The sequence below is a fragment of the Stegodyphus dumicola genome, chromosome 4 (assembly GCF_044657685.1).
Source record: "Stegodyphus dumicola isolate Sdum_Otavi_A_Nest chromosome 4, ASM4465768v1".
Taxonomy (NCBI): Eukaryota; Metazoa; Arthropoda; class Arachnida; order Araneae; family Eresidae; genus Stegodyphus; species Stegodyphus dumicola.
The window spans coordinates 130,006,088-130,030,216 of record NC_140771.1 but is presented as its reverse complement, the minus strand read 5'-3'; the positions used below and the strand labels follow the sequence as shown (position 1 = coordinate 130,030,216).

General features: G+C 30.1%; 1 protein-coding gene across 1 annotated transcript in view; it reads left to right on the top strand.

The window, feature by feature from the left end:
* P58IPK (dnaJ homolog subfamily C member P58IPK) overlaps positions 1–14,813 on the top strand; it is a 47,979-nt gene extending 33,166 nt beyond the window's left edge. The window contains exons 10-11 of the mRNA XM_085815445.1: positions 658–803; positions 6,296–14,813. Of these exons, the coding sequence (XP_085671571.1) occupies positions 658–803; positions 6,296–6,429 (280 nt within the window). The 3' untranslated portion in view covers positions 6,430–14,813. The remainder of the gene's footprint in view (positions 1–657; positions 804–6,295) is intronic.
* The last annotated feature ends 9,316 nt before the right edge of the window (positions 14,814–24,129 follow it).

The window sequence follows — 24,129 nt, the reverse complement described above, 5'->3', positions numbered from 1 at the left end:
TTTTTTTTTTTGAGCAGTGTACATTATTTATATATTTAACATAATAAGAATTACTAGTTCAATGTTGCCTGCAATCTTGGGGAGTTTTCACAAGCTGGCAGTATCGTAGTGAAAGATTGTATTGTGCATTAATGCATTTCTGTACTGATTTGGCAACTGATGGTATATGGCATGCTGTTAAATTCCACTCCCATTAACACTCACATATATATATTTCTTGCATGTTGAATTATTATTGTTGCATTTTATAAGATTCTTTTTGAAGATATTAATGAGCTGTAATATAAGTAAAGGTTTTGCTTCAAATTTAAACATGTAAAAATTTATCTTTTTGAACTGAAGAAGGAACAAATATTTCCTCTTTTTCTTAAATGTGTTTCTCTTCCGTAACTTTGTGAACTATTACTGAATACTAGTACTAACACTGAACAATGCTTATAATGTCCTGCATTCATCTTTAAGATCTGGCTTCTTAGATACTTCACTGGTTTTCCATTTGAGATCTTAGAAAGTTTTCTGTGAAGGTATCCCTTTATAGGCATGTAGCATCTATGGAGTGGTTTTCTATAATAAAATTGCCTGCCTGTTCCTGTAAATACTTGTTTCTTCTCCTTGTTTTTATAGTGTATATGATACATATGAATTTATTTAATTTAGAACTGCTGGAAAGAGAGAAATTTTAAAAGCATACCGTAAACTTGCCCAGAAATGGCATCCTGATAATTTCCAAGGTGATGAAAAAGCTAAAGCTGAAAAGAAATTTATTGATATTGCAGCAGCAAAAGAAGTTTTGACCGATCCAGGTAATTTTCTCTTTTTTTTTTCCCCTAAATTAACGTTAAAAAATTTATTAAATATGCCTAGACTTTATTATGGTATACATGTCAGAACTTGTATGTCTTTTTACTTGCTTTGGAAACATGCTATGTCCTGAATAGAAACAGGAAGCTTACTAAAGCTATGTTCGAGTATGTATGGAATAGACGACACAAGAAGGAAGGGTGTACTGAACCTTTTATTCTGTATTAATTTACAGGTGCTCCCATACTTCGAGATACAGAGACCAACTACTTGTGGTCTGAATGTAAAAAATATAAAATTACTAACTAAAATTCTAACTAAAAGCTAACTTTGAATTAGTTTACAAATGTCTAACATGAAGACTGGCCTCTTAAAAAGGTTATATAGGTAGTACACAAACTGCTAAAACTACAATACGTTTTAAATATCAAGAGGACTAAACCTCTGGCCTTAAAGGCAAGCAGCAACTGATTGAAAACTCGTAAGAATGCAGTGGCAAGGCGGCTCACTTCCCCCCTCTCTCTAACTCTTGGCAAAAAGCCACAACTTAAATACTTGGGCATTGGCAAGTGCAATTTGCATAAACAACTTAAAGCATTTAATTCTGGCCATTAGTGGAAAATAAGATAGTATAGTAAAGTTTTAAAATAAAATAAACATTAGTAAAACTTAAGATCCTTACATACAGAGAATTTGAAATGCAAATTTGTAATCAATTATTGTTTATCTCTAAACTGTTTGTAAATAACTGTATGCTACAAATGATCTGAAATTGAATCATTTGTGGTTATTATTTGTCCTTATATAAATTCTTATTTTGAAAATTATTAGTCTTATTTTTTGAAATGTTTGAGTTTTAAATTATAACAAGTTCATTATGTAGCATTTTAAAACATAAGCTTTTATTCCAGCCTTCTCATTCTGCAACTTTAAACTACAAAACTACCATCTTTGTAGCCTTACCTACTGTTGATCTGTTTGATCTTTTGAAATTCGGGTCTTTTGTTCATCTTCCTTTTCCTTCCTTGGAATGTACCTCTTGGTAACTGCGATAAAGACTCACGAGATGTTGTTGTGGCTTTATAACTGAGCTGGAAATATCATATTTTGTGAGAAATTCAATTCTTCATTTAGTAGTAAGAAATAGTGTCTTTTGATATGTATGTTCTGCGAGTACAGTGCAATATGAATTTTCGGAACCAAGGGGAAAGAAAATAATCATAGCTGTATAACAGAATTTAAGTGAAAAGTTTTAAAATTCATTAAAAACTTTAATGTCATCAAACCTTTCAGTAAGGTGTTGAATTAATATGCCAATTTGGTATTGAGCCAACTTTGATTCGATACTGGAGAAAACAAGAAGATGCTATGGAAAAGATGAGTTCAGAGTAATAGTGTTTCATGGATCAAAAACCAGAAATTGTGTGTAAAGTGCGGAATTATACGACAGAGCAAAGAAACTATTGCCTATATATGTCTCATATATATATATATATATATGTATGTCACATTTGGCGTTATTATCGCTCAAAAAAAGATTCCAAATTTCAAAACACAAAAATATGAAAATTCGTGTATATATTAGAAAATTTTGAATAAAAAACTAATTTTTTGCAGATATGCTTAAAAAAACACCTACTTTAAGATGATGGTAAAATTTTTATAGGTTATATTTCAAAAATGTTTTTAAAAAATTTATAAAAATTATTTAAAAATAGAAATTTAAAAAATAAAAAACAAAAAATTAGTGAATTTTTTTGGAATGAACCTAAATTTCGAAATGTAAAGGGAAAAATCAAAAACGTTTAATGAAAAAAAAGATGTTAATAAATATATGCCAAATTCAATTAACATTGAGGAGCTAAAATTTTGAAAGCTAATTTTTTAAAAACTACTCGTACGATTTTTACAAAACTTGGCAGTTTGGCATAATTTGAGTCGTAGAATCGAAATATGTAAAACAATTGGTATGTTATTTCTGAAAAAGTCCGATTTTGTGTCAAAATACCTATGTTAGAATAGTGCTATATATAAATCTAATATATATCTTAAGTCATGCTTTTGAAACATGAAGAATGCAATTTGAATTTTGTCAATTGGCCCAGTAGAACAAGAGATATAGAGTTGTCCTTTTTTTTTAGTCCAAAGGGGCAATTTGCCCTGAAGGACTATTAATTTCGTTTTGGCATTTTGCGTTGAAAACTACGAGGGCTATCCAGAAAGTAGATTACGTTTTGGAATAAAAAAATAAACAAAGTATAGGAAACAAATTTTATTATATACAGATGAAAGCCACACTCAAATACTACTTTTCTACATAGTCACCATACAAATTAAGGCATTTATCGTAGCGATGTACGAGCTTGGAAATTCCTTTGTCGAAAAATTCGGCCGCCTGCGCCTTCAACCACTTCGTTACCTCTTCTTGCAGCTGTGCGTCGTCATCAAAATGCTGCATAGCCAGCCACTTCTTCATTGCTGGGAATAGGTGGAAGTCGCTCGGTGCCAGGTCGGGACTGTACGGCGGATGAGGAAACAACTCCCACTTAAAAGATTCAAGAACTTTACGAGTGACATTTGCCGTGTGGGGCCGGGCGTTGTCGTGAATCAACAAGATCTTAGAGCTCAACATTCCTCTGCGCTTGTTTTGAATTGCTCTTCTGAGTTTTTGGAGAGTTTGGCAATACCTTTGAGAGTTTATTGTAGTGCCTCTTTCCAGGAAGTCCACCAAAATTACACCTTTTCTGTCCCAAAAAACAGTCGCCATCATCTTCCTTGTCGACATTGTTTGCATGCATTTCTTGGGTTTTTGGGGAGAACTTGTGTGTCCCCACTGCATTGATTGCAATTTCGTTTCACAGTTCACATGTTTCACCCATGTTTCGTCACCAGTAACGATGCGATCGAGTAAAGAGTCACCATCCTTATGGTAAGCGTCCAAAAAGTTCGACGCTGCAGCCATTCGCTGATTTTTGTGGTCCTCTGTCAAGATTTTTGGAATCCATCTTGCACAAAACTTGTGGTAACCAAGCTTTTCGCTGATGATTTCGTGCAACAAACTTCGCGAAATTTGTGGAAAACTCAAAGAAAGTTCCGTTATTGTGAAATTTCGATTTTCACGGACTTTAGCATCGACTTTTTTGAGAAGTTCGGCGGTCACTATGCTGGGTCTCCCACTTCGATCTTCGTCGTGAACATTGGTTCGGCCATTTTGAAATCTTATGACCCACTGACGCACTCCACCTTCAGTGATAATGTTGTCTCCATACACTTCACGAAGCTGCCGATAGATTTCTATCGGTTTACAGTTTTTTGCAGTCAGAAACCTTATTACTGAGCGCACCTCGCAGCTCGCGGGATTTTCAATTAACGCAGACATTTCAAACCGTCACAGTATCTGAACGGAGCACAGCACGAACCTCTCACTAGCACGGCTAGATGCAGACTGAGCTGCGCAACGCTCTGACCCCAAGATGGCCGCGCTAGCCCCGCCCCTAGCAGACACAGACGGAAACGTAATCTACTTCCTGGATGGCCCTCGTATAAACGGCGCATCACTTTTCAAATTGTTCGCACCAAATATTATCGCCTTGTATTATATTTAAAGAAATTCAATAATGAAGAATCTGCATGAATGTATGTATGTTTCTCTCATTGTGACAAAACTACGGTACCTAGAGCCATCAAAATTTGAATAACGTAATCTTCCATAGAATATGGGCATGTGGAAGCCCTAATTTGAATTTGAAATTTGTTTTATTATCGATTTCAGATTTTGTAACATTCCAAAGAATTTTTGATTAAAAAACTAGACTATTTCAAATCGAGAAACGGCAACACAGTACAAAAAAAAAAAAAAAGAGAGAGAACATTTTTATCTCCAGCACACGAGACTCTATCAGAAATTCTGAAGATATGCTCATATTAAAATTAATTTGCTATATTGCTGTTGAACTGAATTTTGTAGTTTGAGTATGTTGAACATGATATTTTATAAATAAAGAAAACACACAAACGTTAAAAAAATGCCCTTTTGGACATAATTTAAAATCTGAAACTTTCAGTTTTTTTTTTTTTTTTTGGTTTGTTTGTTTGTTTTGTTGAATGTACGTAAGATATAAGCTGAATACTTCAGAGTTTCACAGAGCTAAATATTTTAAAGTTAGTAATTCTACTTAAAGTGTTGTTGATATGTTTGATCTGATACGTGTCTTACCTGAAAAGAGAAGGTAGTTTTTATAACTTTTTGAGCACATCTAAAATAAATTCCTATGTTATTTATTGTTACAACAGTATCTGAAAAAAGAGCAAAATTTGATCCTGATGAGAATTCATTAATGGCAAAATTGATAATCCATAATTAAAAGCAATGAGCACAAAATTTCCGTGCAGCTTGTCTGTTTAAAATTCAAAAGTAACAGTTAATAAACTAAATTAATGTATTTTAAGTATGGTTAGTGCATAAACTAATATATAGTTTTCTCTCATCTGGTAGCTCAGATATTTGAAATAATAACTGATCTCCATTTTATGCTTTAAAATTGGATGAATTAACTTTTAATTTAACTGATTGGATTGACAGTCAAATGTTATTCCTGGTTTCTACCTCCTTTTCTGACTTCTATCTCTTATGGAGTAATAATCTAAGGTAGTTCTTTATTTTCCAGTTTTAAAATTAGAATTTGTGGAATAAGATTTGATCTGATTACTTTCATTTATTTATTCTCAAAAGAAACTTTTGCTGCATGTCCATGATACTTTTTCACTAGATAACTGTGAGAAAGAGTGAAGCTAAATTTTATGTGTTAACTAGAATGGCCCCGATTCTCTAATGAATCAAATAAATGAAGGCAGGAAACTTGGGACAGTATGAACTGTATAGAAATGAGAATGGAAGAATTAAAAGGTAGAGAATAAAATTCAACTTTAAAGTTGTATATACATTTTGAAACTTGAGCATAAGATTAATCAAAATTTTAATAATAAATAAGAATATAAAAATAAAGTACTTTTCTTTATCTGACTGAGATATCATAAAATTGTAAGAACAGATAATATATAGCACATAATAATTAATAATAAGACAATGAGAGAATTAAATTTAATTATGAAAGGGACAAAAGGGGCATTGTTCTTGTCAGTGTTTAGTTCAGGTGGAAACTTTAATGGGTGATATATAGATTCATATCATGAAGATTTGAACATTTCGATTACTTGGGACAACTCCACATTGCTGGTAATATGCCATCAAAACTTCTTCAGTGGAAAGTAATTCAAAGAGCCACATGGTGAGACCAAACAATGCGAGACTCGAAAAGAGAATTTTGAAGATAAAAATGGCCACCAAAACATAATAAAGGGAAAGTTAAACAAGGTTCAACAATGATCTGCTGAAAGCATCTAGCCACACATATTTTTTCTCTTCACCTTTTCTAATGTAAGATTTGTGGTTATGAATTGAATTTATGGATAATTTTGTTCCGTTCTGTTTTAGAAAAACGGCAAAAATTTGACAATGGTGAAGATCCTTTGGACCCTGAAAGCCAGCAAGGATTCAATCCATTCAAGCAAGGCTTCAATCCCTTTGAGAGGGGTAGTCCATTCACATTCAAGTTTCATTTCAGTTGATTCATTTGTGATATATTATAAATATTTTTGAAGCCATTATAAGTGCCTATAGGAAAAGAAACTTCTGTTATAACATATGATAAATATCTTAAGGCTTTCAAAAACCTTAAAAGAAAAGCAGTGAAAAATATAATTGTTAACTTAAGAAGTCCTCTAAAGCTTCCAAATAATTCATCTGTTCCTTAGAAAAGGTGGTACTTATTTTACAAAATTTTCTAGTCAATTAAGACTTCTGGATTATGTAGCACGCTGTGATGCTCGCAAGTGACATATGTTTATTGTAAAATTAGTTAAATATTTCTTAATTGTTTATCATTAAAATTCAAAATCATTACTGCTTGGTAATTATATATAGTGTTGTATCTGTATCAGAAAGTTTGGTGAATTCATTTATTTTTTATATTTCTTTTCTAACTCCACTGGGAAAAGGGGAGAAAATTCTGGTAGATTTATACTCAAGTCTGTTTCATTTAATATAATTATTTTTATATAAATTCATGTATTGGTATTTTTAAATTTTATTAAGAAATTGAGGATTAAATCATATTTCATAACATGAAATTATTGCATTTGGCATTATGTACCTATTAATTAGATGAAAGATTTTTATTTTAAATTTGATTTTTTTTACATTATGTCTTATTGAATGAGCAGCATTCTGAGTAACTTTTACTAAATATATAACATTTCATATGTAAATTGTGAAAGTATGATATGTAAAAAACGCTGTAAGAAAAATGTTAAGAATTATGAAAAAGAAAATTGAATAATATATTGTTTAAATCTTGTAGAAAAATAATTTTTTTTTTTTTTTTTTTTTTTTTTTTTTTTTTTTTTTATGTGTTTGTGTAAAAGATCAAATATAAAACAATTTTCTTCTTTTTTCATGTCTGAATTTTCTTTTTTTTTTAATTTTCTTTTCTGAAAATGAAATAATAAATTAGGAAACATTTTATTGAATTAACTTATAACCTTCCATTATATTATGTTAAAACTGTAGTTTTTAGATTTCATTATTGAATAAGTGATGCTACAGAAGTACAAAATGGGAATTAGTTATTTACTGACTACTTATATTCAGTAGAAGGATTTCTTAAATATTCTGTGAAGATATCCCTTTGTAGGTAGACAGCATTGAAAAAGATCTTCAAGACACAATTTAATGCAGTTTCATACTTTGCCTGTTTAAGGTTTTATCAATTTGTTTTTTCCTTCTGGAAAAGCCGAATCAAAAGTAATAGCATGTTGCCTTTTCTAATATAATGTCAGCTTGCATTTAGAATCGTTTTGAATTGAGAAGTAACTAGTCACACATGTCGCAGTAATAGAATGGATATGTATTTTTTGTATTCAGTTTAAAAACAGCAGTTATAGGGGGGATGCAATGTAAAAAATGTCTCTAATACTGAATACTCAGAAAAACTTCTGACCTCTTATTTATGTTAGGATCAAATTGTAATTTTTCTATTTGCATATTTCTGTTTTAAATATTTCTATGTCATATTTGCTGAAATTTATTAACAAGTGTTAAAAATCATTTTGAATGTTAAGTAATGCTGCTAAAATTAACAACGATGTAAGACATATCATAGAAAGAGAAGTTTCTTTGCATTTTTAGAATTTGAGCCTTTATGGCAATATCAAATCTTTCTGCTTAAAGTTATCTTAAAAAGCTTTCTTACCAGTAATGGTAATTAAGTATCAGTTTAAATTATAATGTCATTTTTGCCTTTTAATTAATGTATATAAATTTCTAAAATGATTCTTAATTATGAAAGTCTAATTACTTTTGATCTGTTCATCTGTTCTTGTTTATAAATAAGCATAAAGCCAAGAATAATTATAATTAAATTAAAATCTACATCTGCAACTCGAGTATCTTTACTTGATTAGAAATTTACATTAATCACATTCAGCAATATAATGAAATTGCTAAATGTGATTAATGTAGTTAAAAGATTTAATATTAAATAACCTCAGAACTGCAAATATATTCTTTAATTTTTTAAAAAAGTTTTTCTTTAGTGACTAATACCTTTCAGTAACATAATTTGTATATTAACCCTTTCAAGAGGGTGCACATTTGTATAAGATGTTCCCTTGGGTCAGATGGGAGTCGAAAAGAATCTTTTTCATATTGTTTTAGATTAACTGTCACTAACTAAAACTGTCATTGCTTCTTGCTTATTTATAGATATCAGTAAAAACCAGACTAATTCCATTCTCATGACTAATTATAGGAATATTTTTCCTTGTTTAGTATATATGGTTGGCAAGAAAGTAACTTCATTTTTTTTGTGTGAAATAAAACTAAATTTTTTCATAACAAAAAAATGGACTCTTAATTGGTCAAATATCTTCTTTTGTTCGATGACCTTTTTCCAACTTTCTTTTAACTTCATGATGCTACACTCATAGAACTTCTGCTTTTCATCAGCAAAAAAACTCAACCAAGTGCGATTTTAGGTTATTGTTACTGAAATTTTTATCATTTAAGAACTTTTGCAAACTTTGAAAGAAAGTATTATCCCATGGTGCGAGGTCAGGGTTATATGGGAGATGCAACATTACTTCCCAACCAAGCTCCAGTAATTTCATCTGTATTGCTAAAAATATGTGTGACCTTACATTGTCATGGTGGAACACAATTCCTTTGGCAATTTTGGCCTCTCTTTGATTCTTTCCTCCAATTTCATACATTCTTAGCTGTAAGTATCTGAGTTGATCATTTGGTTTCTTGGAAGCAGCTTAAAATGCACAATATTTTTATAATCCCAGCAGGTTGACAACATAATCTTTTTCTAATGCAATTTAGCTTTCGATATGATTTGTGCTGATTCATCTTGTTCATCTTGCTTGGACTTTGACTTTTTTTGATTAATGTTATTGTAAATGATCTGTTTTTCATCACCAGTGATAGTTCGTTTCAAAATAGGGTCACTTGCATTACGTTTAAAATGTGTATTACAAATGTTGATTCTTTCTGTTAAGTGAATTTCTTTAAATTAATGCAGAATTCGAATAGCGAGCTTCTGAATGAGTCCAAGACATCTTATATATGCATGACACATTTAATCATTTTGCAGTCTCTTGCACAGTTACATCACAATTTGATTTAATTGTGGCTTTAATTTTGTGATCATCAATTTCAGAAAATTGGTTTGTCATCTTCAACTGAAAAATATTCAGAACAAAAATTTTTAAACGAATTCTGACGCATTCTGTTAAGCAGTCGACACCATAACTTCACATATCTCTTTGTGAGCCTGAGCTATTTTTTTGCCTTTATAAAAATAAAAAAAAGTAAAATATGTCAGAATGTTTACCTTTGCACCCCATGTTAAAATTGAGCGTAAATTAATAGTTTTAAGCAAAAAATACGCAGAATTTGTTTCTTTAGCAACATACAAGTGTCAGCTACCAAATTTCAAAAGAAAAATAAATAAATAAATAAATAAAGATTAGCAGAAAAACAGCAAAATGAACATAATGCTATCTCATTATGCAAACCGAAATTAGCCCTTACTTGCCAATTCCATGCCATTTGTGGTATTTAACGGATACATTTTTATTTATTAGAAACTTTAAAAATATAAATAAAATCATATGAAAACTGTCATAGACATACCCCCCCTCCCCGAAAAAAACCCTGCTTGTTATTTTTGTTATTCAGGCCGTAATTGCTCTTAAATTTTTATTAACTTCAGACACTGATTGTTCATATTAGTGTCGCGGTCATTGAATTTTTTCGTGCATTTTTATGAGCTGTCATTCTGAAGAGGTGAAAATATTGTTTTCCAAACATTGAATTTTATATATTTTAGATGTTACAACTCAAGTTCATTAAAGGTATTTTTATTAAGAGAACTAACAGAATTTATGTTATGAATAAGAATATTAATTACTGCAGCTTTGGAACAATACTGTTTAGTTTTTTAAAAAGCTAGTTCAATACTTTTATATATTCTGTCATCCAAATATTACTTTCCAAAGTGTGCATACCTCCAGTTTTAAAACCAAGTTCAAACTTAAGGATGTATGTTTTATTGTTTTCTGTTCTTTCCTTTTGTGGATTTTTTCCCTTTCCCTCATTAGAGTTCAGATATATTTGTTGGTGCTAAAGGAAAATGCTTAAAAAGCTTGTAGTTTTTGTCTGATCATTTTCAGTTCTGTGTTTCTTCAAATCTGTATAGATAAAAGTTAGATTTAATTATTTTCTACATTATCTTGTATGTGTATTTGTGTGTGAACTTGTACTGATATTATTAATAAATTTTTGTCTGTTATACATGCAAGCTGTTATCACACATACCTTTGCTTTGTTCATTACAGTGTACCTTATGTTCTAACACAAACAGTATATTTGCTTTAGTTCTTATCTTTTTATACATTGGCATTATTCAGTTTTATTGTGGTAATTTTTTTCCTGTTTTCATCATGCATCAGTGTAATGTGAAATATTTTTTTTAAGAATTTTTTTTAGTTACTTGAAATTTATGTAGTTTTATTGCTCAGTTTTTATACGTGAATTTAAGCTGAAACCTGTTACATTGAGAAAGAATTGTTCTCAATTATTTGAAATTTATGTAATTTTGTCTGTTTTTATTTATGAAGGTATTGTGGTACTTATGTATTATCATGACAATCTTGGTGATTTTTTATGGAACCAAAGGAATGATAGCTTATAATAATATTAAAAAGGGTATACATATTATTATATAAGCATTTTACATTTTAATTTGGTATTTTTCTTGAAAAATTAGTCAATCAAACAAGTGAGTTTTTGTTCTGGTGAAAATTTCATAATAATCACTTTCAAATTAGATTTAAAGTTTTGTTCTTTTTAGAAATTTTGTGATAAAATAGTATGTTTTTTAGAAATTTACCACAAATTCTTTCATTTCAGCTTAATCCCATATTTAAAAATTGAATTTAAGATAAAACTATGATAATGTGCCTGTTTATAAACACCATTGGAGCTTGAAATTCAACAAAAAGAAGACATATGTGGATGGTGATGGTGCTTGTTAAAACTGAGAAATTATGTATGTAGTTCTCAGAGTTTGCCAAATTTTGAAAACGGCAACTCCTCGAAGGTGATTGCATTGATACATAAATACTGATATAGTGAAACCTCTCACTGGGGCAATTATGCTTCAGATTATGTCTCTGAAACCAACCGTTATTTCTGAGAACGTTGATGCATTATTGATTATTTTGTTCTGTGAGCAGACCAGAGTTGGGAACTATTGTTTTGTTATCTTTGAAAACCTTAACATGAACAATTTAAGTGATTGATATCTTAATCTCCCAAATCCATCAATAACATACATTTGAAAAGATTCCTTTCTACTTCTTGTATTTTCTTGGGCAGTACTTAATCTAATTGCACTTAAAACCACAAAATTTAGTGATTGGCCCTAGTATGTCGTGCAAAGAGGAGGTGAAAAGTTACTGCACATTTAAATTTGGAAAGTGCATTGCAGGCAATCAAGAGCACAGACTTCATGTTCACTCTGCAGTACCCCTTTCATTACTTGCATAAATAACCTACCATTTGTGTATAGGAATTTGATCCATAGACTTGCTGTGAGCAATCAACACTTATATGTACGATATATTTTCTTAGATCTTTATTTAAACTTTATATGCTACCTTCTTTTGAATCACTCATGAAAGAATTATTCAAACACCAGTAACAGCTGAGGATCACCACTAGATCCACGTGAAGTAACAGTTAGTACTGAAGAAACTATTTAATTATTAAACATGTTAAATCTAAAGAAGTTGTATGAACATTGCAATCATGTTATGGATTGAGAAAAATCTGAAATTCTTTGTAGCTATATTTTGAGCACTTATGTTATTTTCATGATAAAAGGTCATCAAGTGTTAAATATTAATGTATTGCATTACATGCAGGCTAGATGTGTTAATGCATCTGTGGCAACAGTTCTGTATTGCAGAGGTATTTCAAAATACATTCAGGAAGATCGTGCAGTACATAGCTGCGAGTTTTGGCAACATTTCTATTGCTTTGGCACATGATGAAGCCTAATCTATGTCCTTAATCATGGTACTTGAATATGGAAACATTGTAAAGAATACACAAATTAAATACAGTGCATCATAATGAAATTATTACCACGAAAGCAAATTTTTTCATCTTGCAAAGTATGTTTGTTTTAAATGTTGATCTCATAATGCTTTTAAATATTTAGACTATTCTTGTCTTATGAACATGCACATGTGCATAGTTTCATTTAAAACTTCATTTATTTCTGGAAATAACAAAATGCTTATTCTAACTCCAGATCTGAAAGTGAGCCGGAGAGTTGGGATGCTAACTGATAACATATGCAAGTATCTAATAATCATAATCAGTTCAGGTGGTAGAATTAAAGGAGGCAAATGTGTTCATCTTTGAACTGAATGTGATAGTATCCTGTACATGCCCATGTATCGTAACTTTTCAGAAGTTGGGAATACCCTATTTAATTTCATGTATTTTGATCAGCTTTTTAACCCATTTTTTTGTCTTTCTGATAATTGCTATCAATTATTCAATTAACATTTCAATTATATTAGCACTATATCATAATTTTATATCATTTGTTATCAGGACTGGATTCAGAAATGTAGGCATGCATACGTACATTTTTTTTAATGGCTTCTGATAACAGAAGAGTACCCATAATTTTTATAAGCCTTGCACTAAATGTTTTTTAAGTTCAAATAGAATTATGTGTATTTTTAATCCTACTAGACAAATCATTGGGGTGCATTAGGTATTGATATTCTGCACATATATTTAGATCTAAAATTCTTTATTATTGAGATTATTTCATTGGAGGGTAGTGCATAATGAAATGTATGAATTCAGCTTTTTGAAAAATAAACTAAATATGAAGCTTCAATACGTTTTCTTAATTTATTGTTTAAAAATGCTATGAAAACTTGTTTATATTCTGAAAAATTATGTATTTATTTCATGTTTCTATTCTGTAGTTGCATTAACTTGTTTAGAAATTTTAATTATTATCTAAAAGTATGTTATTTAGCAGAAATTTTTATGTATTTTTTTAATACAGTCAAAAGTCATTAATTCGGACTCGTCGGGACTTTGGCGATTCCGGATTATAGATCATCAGTTTAAATCTGGTAAGATGGCATGCAGAAATTATAAAATTAAAAATATGAAACTGTAATTTATGAAATAAAGAGCAATTATGATCTAAAGGGTATCAAAATTTACAAAAAAAAAAAAAGCTTAATATTTATTTGTTTACTTTATTAAACATTTCTTTTAACGTGCGCATGCGTAAAGCATACATTACGCATAGTTGAAATTAAAAAATTGCAACCAGACAACTACTTGATGTGTATTCATGATATTTATAATGACAAGGAATTTGATTTAAATCATATCAAAGACGGAGTACATTGAGATGAAATACTACATTTAGTGAGGAATTAAAAGCTGAATAAAATAAAAACATTTGCCCTGAAGATAAGAATAGTGCTGACAGATTAACTTCCAGTTCATTGTGTTCCGTGACGTCCCCCCCCAACCGCAGAGCAGCGTGAAATTGATAAACAAATTTTGGAATGGTTAGAGAAACAAAGGATATGCATTTATCCATTTTTTGCAGCAATTCCACTTTTTGTTTGATGGACTTCGAAACATGCTTTCGCTTTGTAGATCCTTTGGCAGCTCCAGAATTGGAATTCTTTTTGACATAATCGAAAGTTCAAACCTACTTTTATAAAATTGCTCTAACAGTCTGCAAAAAGTAATAAGCAGGATCCAATTAGAAGATTAAGGAACAATGTAATCTGCACCATTAACTGAAATAGATAATTAGATAATTTTAGCTTACCTTATACCGTCCGTTATACATTAAACGCCCATGCGTAAACATATTATGCGCATGCGCAGAAAGTTTGTAGCTTTGAGGTCTGGATTATAGATCATTCCGCATTATGGACTTCCGGATTAAAGACTTTTGACTGTACAAGAAACTTGCATCTGGTTTGAGGCCAAATATATTTGAATAGCTTAAATGGACTTCAGAAAAGTGATCAATTAGAATTTTAGAAAAGCCATTAATATGTATCATCTCTTCTCTATTCATAGCTGAACATGAAGAATGTGATTGCAAATTTTCAAATACTGATCATGATGATACTAATGAATTTTTTGATGATTTTGTCTTTTATGATCATGACTCTGGTGAATTGAGTATGGATGGCTTTGATCCTGAAGAATAATAAATTTTTATAAAGTAGGAACTTTTCGCACAAACATTTTTTCAAGTGCAACAGTGTAAAAATTTCTATTTATTGCATTGAGAAATAAACTTTTCTTTGTTGATGTTGTTAAATTGTATTATTCTCTTTATGTAATCTTTTATTTTTAGATCTTTTTCATAATTTTTAATATGACTGAATTCAATGCCCATCTAACTGCAAGGTGTGATATATATTCAAATGAATATTAAAAAGTTTTAAATGTTACTATAGACACATTAAAAAGAGTCACATTTGGAATAATATTATTATTTTGTGTTTTTAAACTTATTATAAGATAAAAATTAAAGTATATAAAAGTATTTAAAATAATTATAACTTTGAGATCATTAAAGATGTGCTATAGATTATAGTAAAATCATTAAAGATGTAAATTTGACCAGGATATTATGATGGATGATGTCTCTAGTTAATCCAAATTTGCGGTTAATTCATGGGGAATTAAGTAAAGCACTAGAAAGAGGAATAATCCATATTATAATCAACAAAAATATATTAACAATTTCCTTGTATTTTTAAGCCATTTAATTTGGAGAATAAGTTAATTTAATTATATACATTAGCATGAAAAAAATAAATGAAAACCTTTACATAAAAAGTTAAAGAAAAAAAAAATAAAAGAAACCTTTACATAAAAATCAGTGTTTTTGTTTATAATTTTGTTGTAGTTTTGATGAAAGTCAGCGAGAAATGAATGTTTAATAGTTGTGTGCTTAAATTACTTTTTTGATTTGACAGTTTATTTCTACAAGGTTTGTACAGTTCTTAAGAGTCCTTAAAAGTCCTTAGAATTTTTGGAATCGATTTTTGGTCCTTAAAAGTCCTTAATTTTGGTCAAAATCAACAGAAGGTCCTTAATCATCTGAAATTTCTGTCTGTTTTTACGAATGTCATTTTGAGTGTGAATTAGCATTTTGAGGAATATTTTTGGCGATTCACTGCCGTATATATGATTATCTCTTGAATGAGTTCATGAGTTATAATTTGTTTCTATTTCTAATATAAATGATGGGATATTCAAGTTTCTAAGCAAGAAAAGAAACATAAGCATTTTGAAATTCATTTTTTCTAGTAAAGAGCTCTTAAACAACTTTTTGCTTTTGGGGATGTGAATTCTTTTATTAAACGGTTCTATATTTGGTGACTTTTCAACATTTTGGCGATTTCAAGATTAGTTTCTATAGAAACTTTTTAATTCCAAAATCTGAAAATTTTTCGACGATTTTTTTTAAAACATCGTAGCATTGAAAAATTTTATTAAAATAAGGGTAGTATATTGAAATTATATTTAAAAAATAACATTAAAATAAAACAATTTTATTTTTCGCTGTCATATTATAAAGTTTTATTTTGCCAACTTATACAATGTTTTAAATCTGAAAAATAAACAAGGTATAATGCTATAAAGCATAATTTACGAAACAGCTTTTGGCAAAAGCAAAATTAGCTATGTAATTAATTTAAAATGTCTTGTTTTTAATTTTTTCACAGTAAGAGTTTTCCCATGTAATTGTCTCAGAATACTCAAAATTCTCAGAATGTGCATCACTTTTCTCTATAAAATTAATTTTATGCTTTTTCCCTCGTACTTTTTTCCAAAATATTTCTCGCATTTTTTCTGTTACAGAAATGGTAGGGATAGTTTTTCTTTAGGATTTTAGACATTGCAGCTTGGAAAGTTTAGAAGGATTTGAAGGCAAGATTTATAGACTCACTATTTTAGAAGATTCGAGAAATATGTGACAAAATGAAAAATGTCTCCATGGTATCAACACGTAGTGGATGTATTTTACAGAAAGTTTGCAATGAATTTCTTAATTTTGGGAGAACATCTGGAAGAACAATGAAAACATAACATTTGAATATATTACTTCTGATACTAGAATCTTAACATGTTTATCTTCTCTTTATTTTCTCTACTTTTCACTAGACAAAAGCATGGAAAATATCAAAAATGCTTCTGATGTTATCACATGGGCAAGCATTATAGAAAAGGATTTTTTTATTAATAAAGAAATTGAAAACTTACAGTTTGAAAGATTCATCTAATATTTCTTAATGCATCATACACATAGCTGGCAATATGCATTTTCCCACCTGATGCAATCTCTGTGGATCCTATATTCTGCTGTCTACTGCCTTTCTAAATTCTGCTTCCAATGCTTGCTTTAAATTCTAAAAGTTTTGCCATTTCTAAATTTTGTTGTTCGGTGTGTCACTAAATTCTAGAAATTCTGCCACATCAGCTTTGTAACCGTCCTTTACTATATATATTTCATATTGCTTCTGAATGTTCATATTACTAAAGAAATAAAATTAGCCACTTTTTCTGTACTTTCTAAATGCATTTAGTGTTTTTAGAATAACAGACATCCTTAATGAAATCCAAAAATTCTAAAATGAAAAGGAAACATGTTGAAGAAAGAAACTGAGTACATAAAGGAAATTATTCTTCAAAGATATGTGCAGTTATTATGTAAATTACTCAATTGTTTGATTTCAACCTTTACTATAATTTCCCATTTCTATTTCCTCATATGATAGAATTATTGAGCCAGATTAAATTACAATTAAATTGTATAATCTTTGACCACTAGTCCACATTATTAGTTTGAATTTGACTGTTCTTGTTTAATGACATCACCGAGAGCTGTAATTGATTTTGTTAACATCAGAACATACCTTTATGTTCTAAGTTCTTTTAAATAAGAGGCTTATTTAAACCTTTGTCTGATATTGTAGTTAATTTCAGACATAGCGATAATTCTGTCGGGGGTTTTGAACTATTTAACTTTTACCAGATCAATTAAACCCTCAAGGTACATTATGGAGAGGTTCATAAGTTAGGAGATGAAGCACACAGAAACTAGTGAGAGCATTGGTTTGCATTTAGGAGATGAAGCACGCAGAAACTAGTGAGAGCATTGGTTTGCATATTGAGACAAATCTCTAATTGTTAGAAAAGATGCTTAATAGAGAAGGAAATCGATATAAACGTTCAAATATGACCAACTATCATAAGTGTAAAATATTTAATGCTACTTCATAAATTGCATAGTTTATTTTATTCTTAAACTTACAATTATGTTAATTAATTCATGTTTAGTAATAATGCGTACTACTTAGGGATCTATTTTATTTTTAGGATGGTATTACAAAAGTGAAATTCAGGCATAGATAATATCTTCAATTGAATTTATTCAGTTTCCATTTGCTCACAGGTCCTTAATTTTTTTCATTAATGGTCCTTAAAAGTACTTAATTTCCCTGTGCAGAAATGTGTACGAACCCTGTTTCTAATGAATGATTTAAGAAAATGTATATATATTCCAGATTATGGGCAGTTAAATTACATGTTGTTGTTGATGAAAAAGATTCCTAAATATTGTGACATCATTGCAATTATCTTGTGCAGTTTCCTCTCTTTACATAACTGGTAGAATTTTGCTTTATTTTGGTGGTTCGTTGCTGTAATTTTCCTATACTTTCCCAATGAATAAACTTAAGCATTCTTTTAGACAAGGCCCAGCTAATTTGTTTTCTGTTAATAGGTAGTTGACTGTTAACAAATTGCAAAATGTTAAGAGAGATTTTAAATTAGTGAAGATTTTAAATATCATTTGAAGGAAATTGACTGTTTATGTAAAAATATTTTAACTGTTATGAAATACCAGAAAATTTTAAAACTTTTTCTTTTGCCACTTTTAAGAATACATTGCAGTATCATAAATTTAGAATAAAGATACCAGGCATTCCTATTTGGAAAGATTGTCTGATATTTAAGTTATTCCCATATTTGTAGATTAAAAATACGTATCTCTCAATTAAATTTTTAATTCCTTGAATTTTTCATATCATAAACTAACCTATAATAAGCAGAAGATAAATTATATATGTTCAAAACATATTTTGTTTAATATTTGTTTTACCATGGGTATTTGTAAAGTTAAAATCGTACATTCAATTAGTATCGATATTCCTGGAAAGTAGATAGTGACGTGGTGTGAAGAAAGAATAGTCATTTTAGCCATGACCTCATAGTTGCCATTATATTAATTTCTTTTATGTGTTTTTCCTCTTCAAAATAACACAGTATGAAAAGCAGTGTTATGAAATAAATGTAAGTATTATTTTGACATTTTTAGACAATATAAAAAACTCCTGTTTCCAGTTTCTTATGTAAATAACATATTGCAAATCTGAGAGCTTAGATATTTTATTATTTGGTAGCCTTTTGATAATGTACAAGAAATCGGGAATCAAATATGCAAATTTCCTGAGAAATTGAAGGATTTGTAGTTATTAAATTTTTCACTGCATTTATCCAAATTTGACTTCTGCATGAATGTATTTGCTACCCATTTTCTCTTATTTAAATAAGTATCCATAGACTCCACTTACTACGAATTCTCCGTAGTTTCTGCGGAAATTCATGAAAAACTACGAGCTACGAAAAGTATGGAAAAAACTACGGATTTTACAGAAACAAGAGCAGGAGAACCAGTACGCAAAACGGAACCAACTAATTCATCCGATGATTGGCTGAATACTCGTGTTATCATATATCACGTGTTGAGTGCGTTCCTAGTTTTGAAGAATTAGCCAATCGTAGATCAGTAACTCCAACCGTTAACGACTTATCAATAGTTCCACCCAATTGTCTGTCTCCCAGGTTCCTCGCTGATGCGTGTTTAGGCTGCATTCGGCTGCATTGTGTAGTTTACGGCGAGAGCTTAGCGTGTGTCTTGTGAACTGTGAATCAGGTGAAAGATTTTTAATCATAATGCTGCCTCAAACGAAGAAGCCAAAATTATCAAAGCAGAAGTTTAAAGATTCATATTCTTCAGAATTTCCATGCATTAAAGCGTCCGAAATTTCTGTGAATCACGCACACTGCAGTGTATGCAACAAAAACTTCTCAGTTGCTCATGGCGGAAAAGATGACTGTAAACGGCATGTATTTTCTCAAAAGCATATAGAACTTGGCACCGTAAAATCTAAAGAAATAACAAATTTCTTAATAAAAGATGATGAAACAGATCCTATAAAAGCCGAATGCTATTTTGTTCGTTTTTTAATTGAACATAATCTACCGCTTTCTGTTTCGGATCATTCCAAAGAGCTTTTCAAAGCAATGTTTCCGGATTCTGCCATAGCAAAAACATTTAGCTGCGGTCATACCAAAACTGCTGCTATTGTGAAAACGCTTGCAGAAAATACTGTTGCTGATATTATAAAATCAGTGTGCAGTTCATCATTTTCTCTAAGTACTGATGGAAGTAATGATAACAATGATAACAAACTGTACCCATTGGTTATAACATACTACAGTAAAGAAAAGGGAGTGATAATTACTTCATTGATTTCTATTTTAGAATGCACGAATAATACAGGAGAAGGTATTTTTAATTGTATAAATGAAAACTTTAAAAACAAAGGTTTAGAATGGAAAAATTGCTTATCATTTTCTTCAGATAATGCTAGTAATATGATTGGAAAGTTTAAAGGTGTAGCATCATTTATCAAAATGCATCAACCAAGTATAATCACCCGAGGTTGTCCGTGCCACCTCTTGCATATAGCTGCAAAAAAAGCTACTGAAAAATTAATTGGCTCAGAAATTGAAATGTTGATAATAGATATATATTTTTACTTGGAGAAAAGTTCGAAACGGAAGCATAGCTTCAAAGTTGCTCAACAAATTTTGGGACAGAATGCAAAATCTCATAAAATTTTGAAATATTGCAGTACGAGATGGTTGTCTCTTTTAGAATCTATAACAAGGATTTTGGAACAGTGGGATGCTGTGATAAATTTTTTTGGAGATAAACCAGATAACAGTGAGAATGAAGGAAAGAGATTGCAAAACGTTAAAAAAATTTTACAGTCACCGACCACCAAATTGTACTTGTTATTTTTGAAAAATACTTTGCCTTTGTTTATAACAGTAAATATTAATTTGCAACAACAAGCTCCTTATATACATAAATTGAGAAGAGAACTTTTTGAACTTTTAATGAATTTATTTGTTAGATTCGTAAAACCATCAGTAATTTCTAAAGAAAATGAAGATGTTACTCTAACGTCTATTCCATTTCAGAAGTATAGTAAACAAAAAGAAAATGAAAATTTAGTGATTGGTGCGGAAACAAGACTATATTTAAAAAATGCCAAGTTGAATGAAAGTGAAGTGAAATCATTTTTCAATTCTGTGCGAGCTTTTTTTGTAACTGCATGTTCATATATAATTGATAAATTTCCACTGAGTGATCCATTTCTAAAACATGCTGAAGTTGCTGACATCAACTTGAGAACTGAAGTCTCATTTTCATCTGTTCTTTACTTGATGAATACTTTTCCATCCATTATTGATGAAAAATGTCTTAATCAAGTAGAAATTGAATTTTCCATGTATCAAGTAGATGATTTGAAAGAAATTGTAGATTTGCGTATTGATATAGCATGGGGAGAAATTGCCAAATTAAAAAATATGAATGGGTGTATTAAATACAAAGTATTGCCTTCTGTAATGCTTGCTGTCTTAATAATACCTCATTCAAATGCAGCTTGCGAAAGAATTTTTTCTATTGTTAAAAAAAATCAGACGGAATTTCGACCAAATTTAGGTCTTAAAACTCTTGAAGCAGTTTTGATTGAAAAAATAAATATGCAGGCAAATGAAGAACTGTGTTATAAAAAAACATTCTCAAAATCAGAACTTAAGCTTGCTAAGCATGCTACATATAAATCTTTGCATTCATAAATTATGCGTATTTTGTTTAATACTTATATGTATCATTCTTGGTTATTTAAATTTTATTTCCCTGTAGAAATCATATCCAGAATAAAGATATGATTTATAGCTTCTGATTTTTTCTATGATTAGTAGTGATTTGAAGTACTTTTTATTAGTGAATGCTTGAGGAGTTAAAAGAAAATTTCTAATTAAATGTGCATATAATTTACAAGGTATATTTTTAATTATTCAGTTTTATATGTATATGGATTTTAAATGTAATAAAATTGATTACAATTAATTATTAATTTAAAGTTAATGAATGGTTAATTACAACATACACTACGCGCACATTTTCAAAGTTGTAAAAATGTCGTTCGCGCGTTGACTACTGACAAGGTTTGCTGAAGGTTGGAGTCTATGAGTATCTAATGTTATTTAAAAAGAAAAGGTCAAGTTTATACCTCTACCCTTTTATTAAGACACTGTAGAGGAGCATATATATCCTAAGAATATTGCATGCTACATAAATTGTCCATTTCAAAAAATTAGGAAAATGACTTTTACACTTTGAAGCCAGGTTGATGTAATTAATTGTAGAAGTATGTTTAATGTTTTAATTTTATATATTTTTCGAAATTATAAATGCCTTAAAATGAACTCTGATTCATCTGTAGAAAGTTTTTAGCTGTGAAATAAATCAGTACTTAATTTTAACAAATAGGCCAAGTATTGGAACACTGGCAGTTGTGAGCAGTGTTCAGTTTCCAGAGCAGAAGTCATGAGCTGACTGCATGGGCATTTCTACATATTTCTTTAAGCATTATGTAGAAATCAACCATTTTCTATAAAAAGCAATTAATTAGTAGTTGCACAGCGAGATGACTGAACATTTATAATTTGCTTTGGGTATAGATTCCTATAAACGGACTGGCTCCATGGGAGTTTTTGCAGGTTTTCCCATGCATTCCAATTTCTCCTAAAAAGTCCTTCACAAAGCATCTCTTCCCTTAGACCAGGGGCTGGCAACCTTTTGAGTCGGAAGAATCAAAAATTACAATTTGCAGCATTTCAAAATTCAGAACGATTTTTAAATTTTTTTTTTTTTTTTTTTTTTTTTTTTTTTTTTTATAAAATAAATAATATTTCCATATGGAACTAAAGAGCCACAGCTTTACATCCAAAAGCAGCATGTGCTCGCGAGCCACAGGTTGCCGAGCTCTGCCTTAGACAGATTATCCTTGTTCCCTTTGCCATAATTCATGTAACCTAACAATTGTTAGAAACCTGTCTGTATTACAGTCTAGTTGATAGCTTTCTAATTCATTGACAAAAATCATGAAATAACTACAAGACAGTAATAAAGCTAAACAGGTACTTTTTATTAGAGAAAGTATTTTAATATGAAAAATTCTGTCAAACAATTAAAAAATTGAAATTGGATTACAGTTTTAACTAGCAAGAAATTATAGATATAAAAAAAATTAAAAATTGTCTTAACTCATTTGTAGTAATTTGGAGATGTTTCTTTTAAACATGGTCATTTGATTTCTCATTTAATGTTTTCTTTGTGAGGGCTAATTATTCTGATATCTCTCATAATTGAATTGAAACTTATGAAAAATCATATTCATCACTTGAGGTTTTATATATACATTCTGAGTGTTTAACATATGCTGGCCTATACATTCTAGATTCTGTCTAATAACATAATAATGATTATGTAAATTTAGACCAAAAATATGCTTAGATTGATATTGATTTTAATGGCATCTACCTTTGACATTTCTTATTCAGGAGGAGAAAGTTTTGCAACTGTCGTGAAACAAAAAGATGAGCAAGTAAAGAAGCCATTAATGAATAAACACTATGGCATTTGTTATTGCATGAGAAGGAAACTAAAACCAAGATATTGCAATTTTGAAAGCTTTGGGCAAAGCTAGGTCAGTAATTATAGTAGCTAGCCTTTCATGAATGTGGAAAGCTTCAGAGAAATCTGATTCAAGTGAAGAAGTTTTTTTTGGGGGGGGAGCAGGGAATAGTTTTAATAGAATTGAAACCAGTCATAATATGCCAGTGAAAATTGTTTTTTTCTTTTTTACTGTAGGGTGAAATTTAAACTTTTAGTTTGGTTGATAAAGAAATTCTAGTAAAAAAAAAAAAGTGAGAATGAAATTTGTGAATCTTGAAGTATATAAGGCACAGTCCATTTTTATATCCTTTTTCAAAACAATCACCAGTGATTGCTATATGCTTGATCCAATGTGTTTGTCAGTTCTGGTATGTGCTTGATTTCATTTTTTACATGTCTTCAAAACAGCCATTGATGAAACGAAATGATGTCTTTGAACCTCTGATGACAGAAAGAAAAATAGTCTCAGGGAGCTAGGTCTGGGATTCAGCACACATTCAGACATTTTCAAGATAAATTCTGAACAACTGGAGACATGATGGCATTTATTATTGTGATACAAGCACCAATCAGATATATGCAACTGAGGCTGTTTTCATAAAGCATATTTGGTTAGATCTTAAAAATTCTCACACAGTACTGGCCAGTAACAGTGTTATGTTCAGGCACTGCATGTGACGAACCTGCATTTATCCATGGCGGCCCGTAGAGGGACACAAAACATCCGATGGTTCAGTTTTTC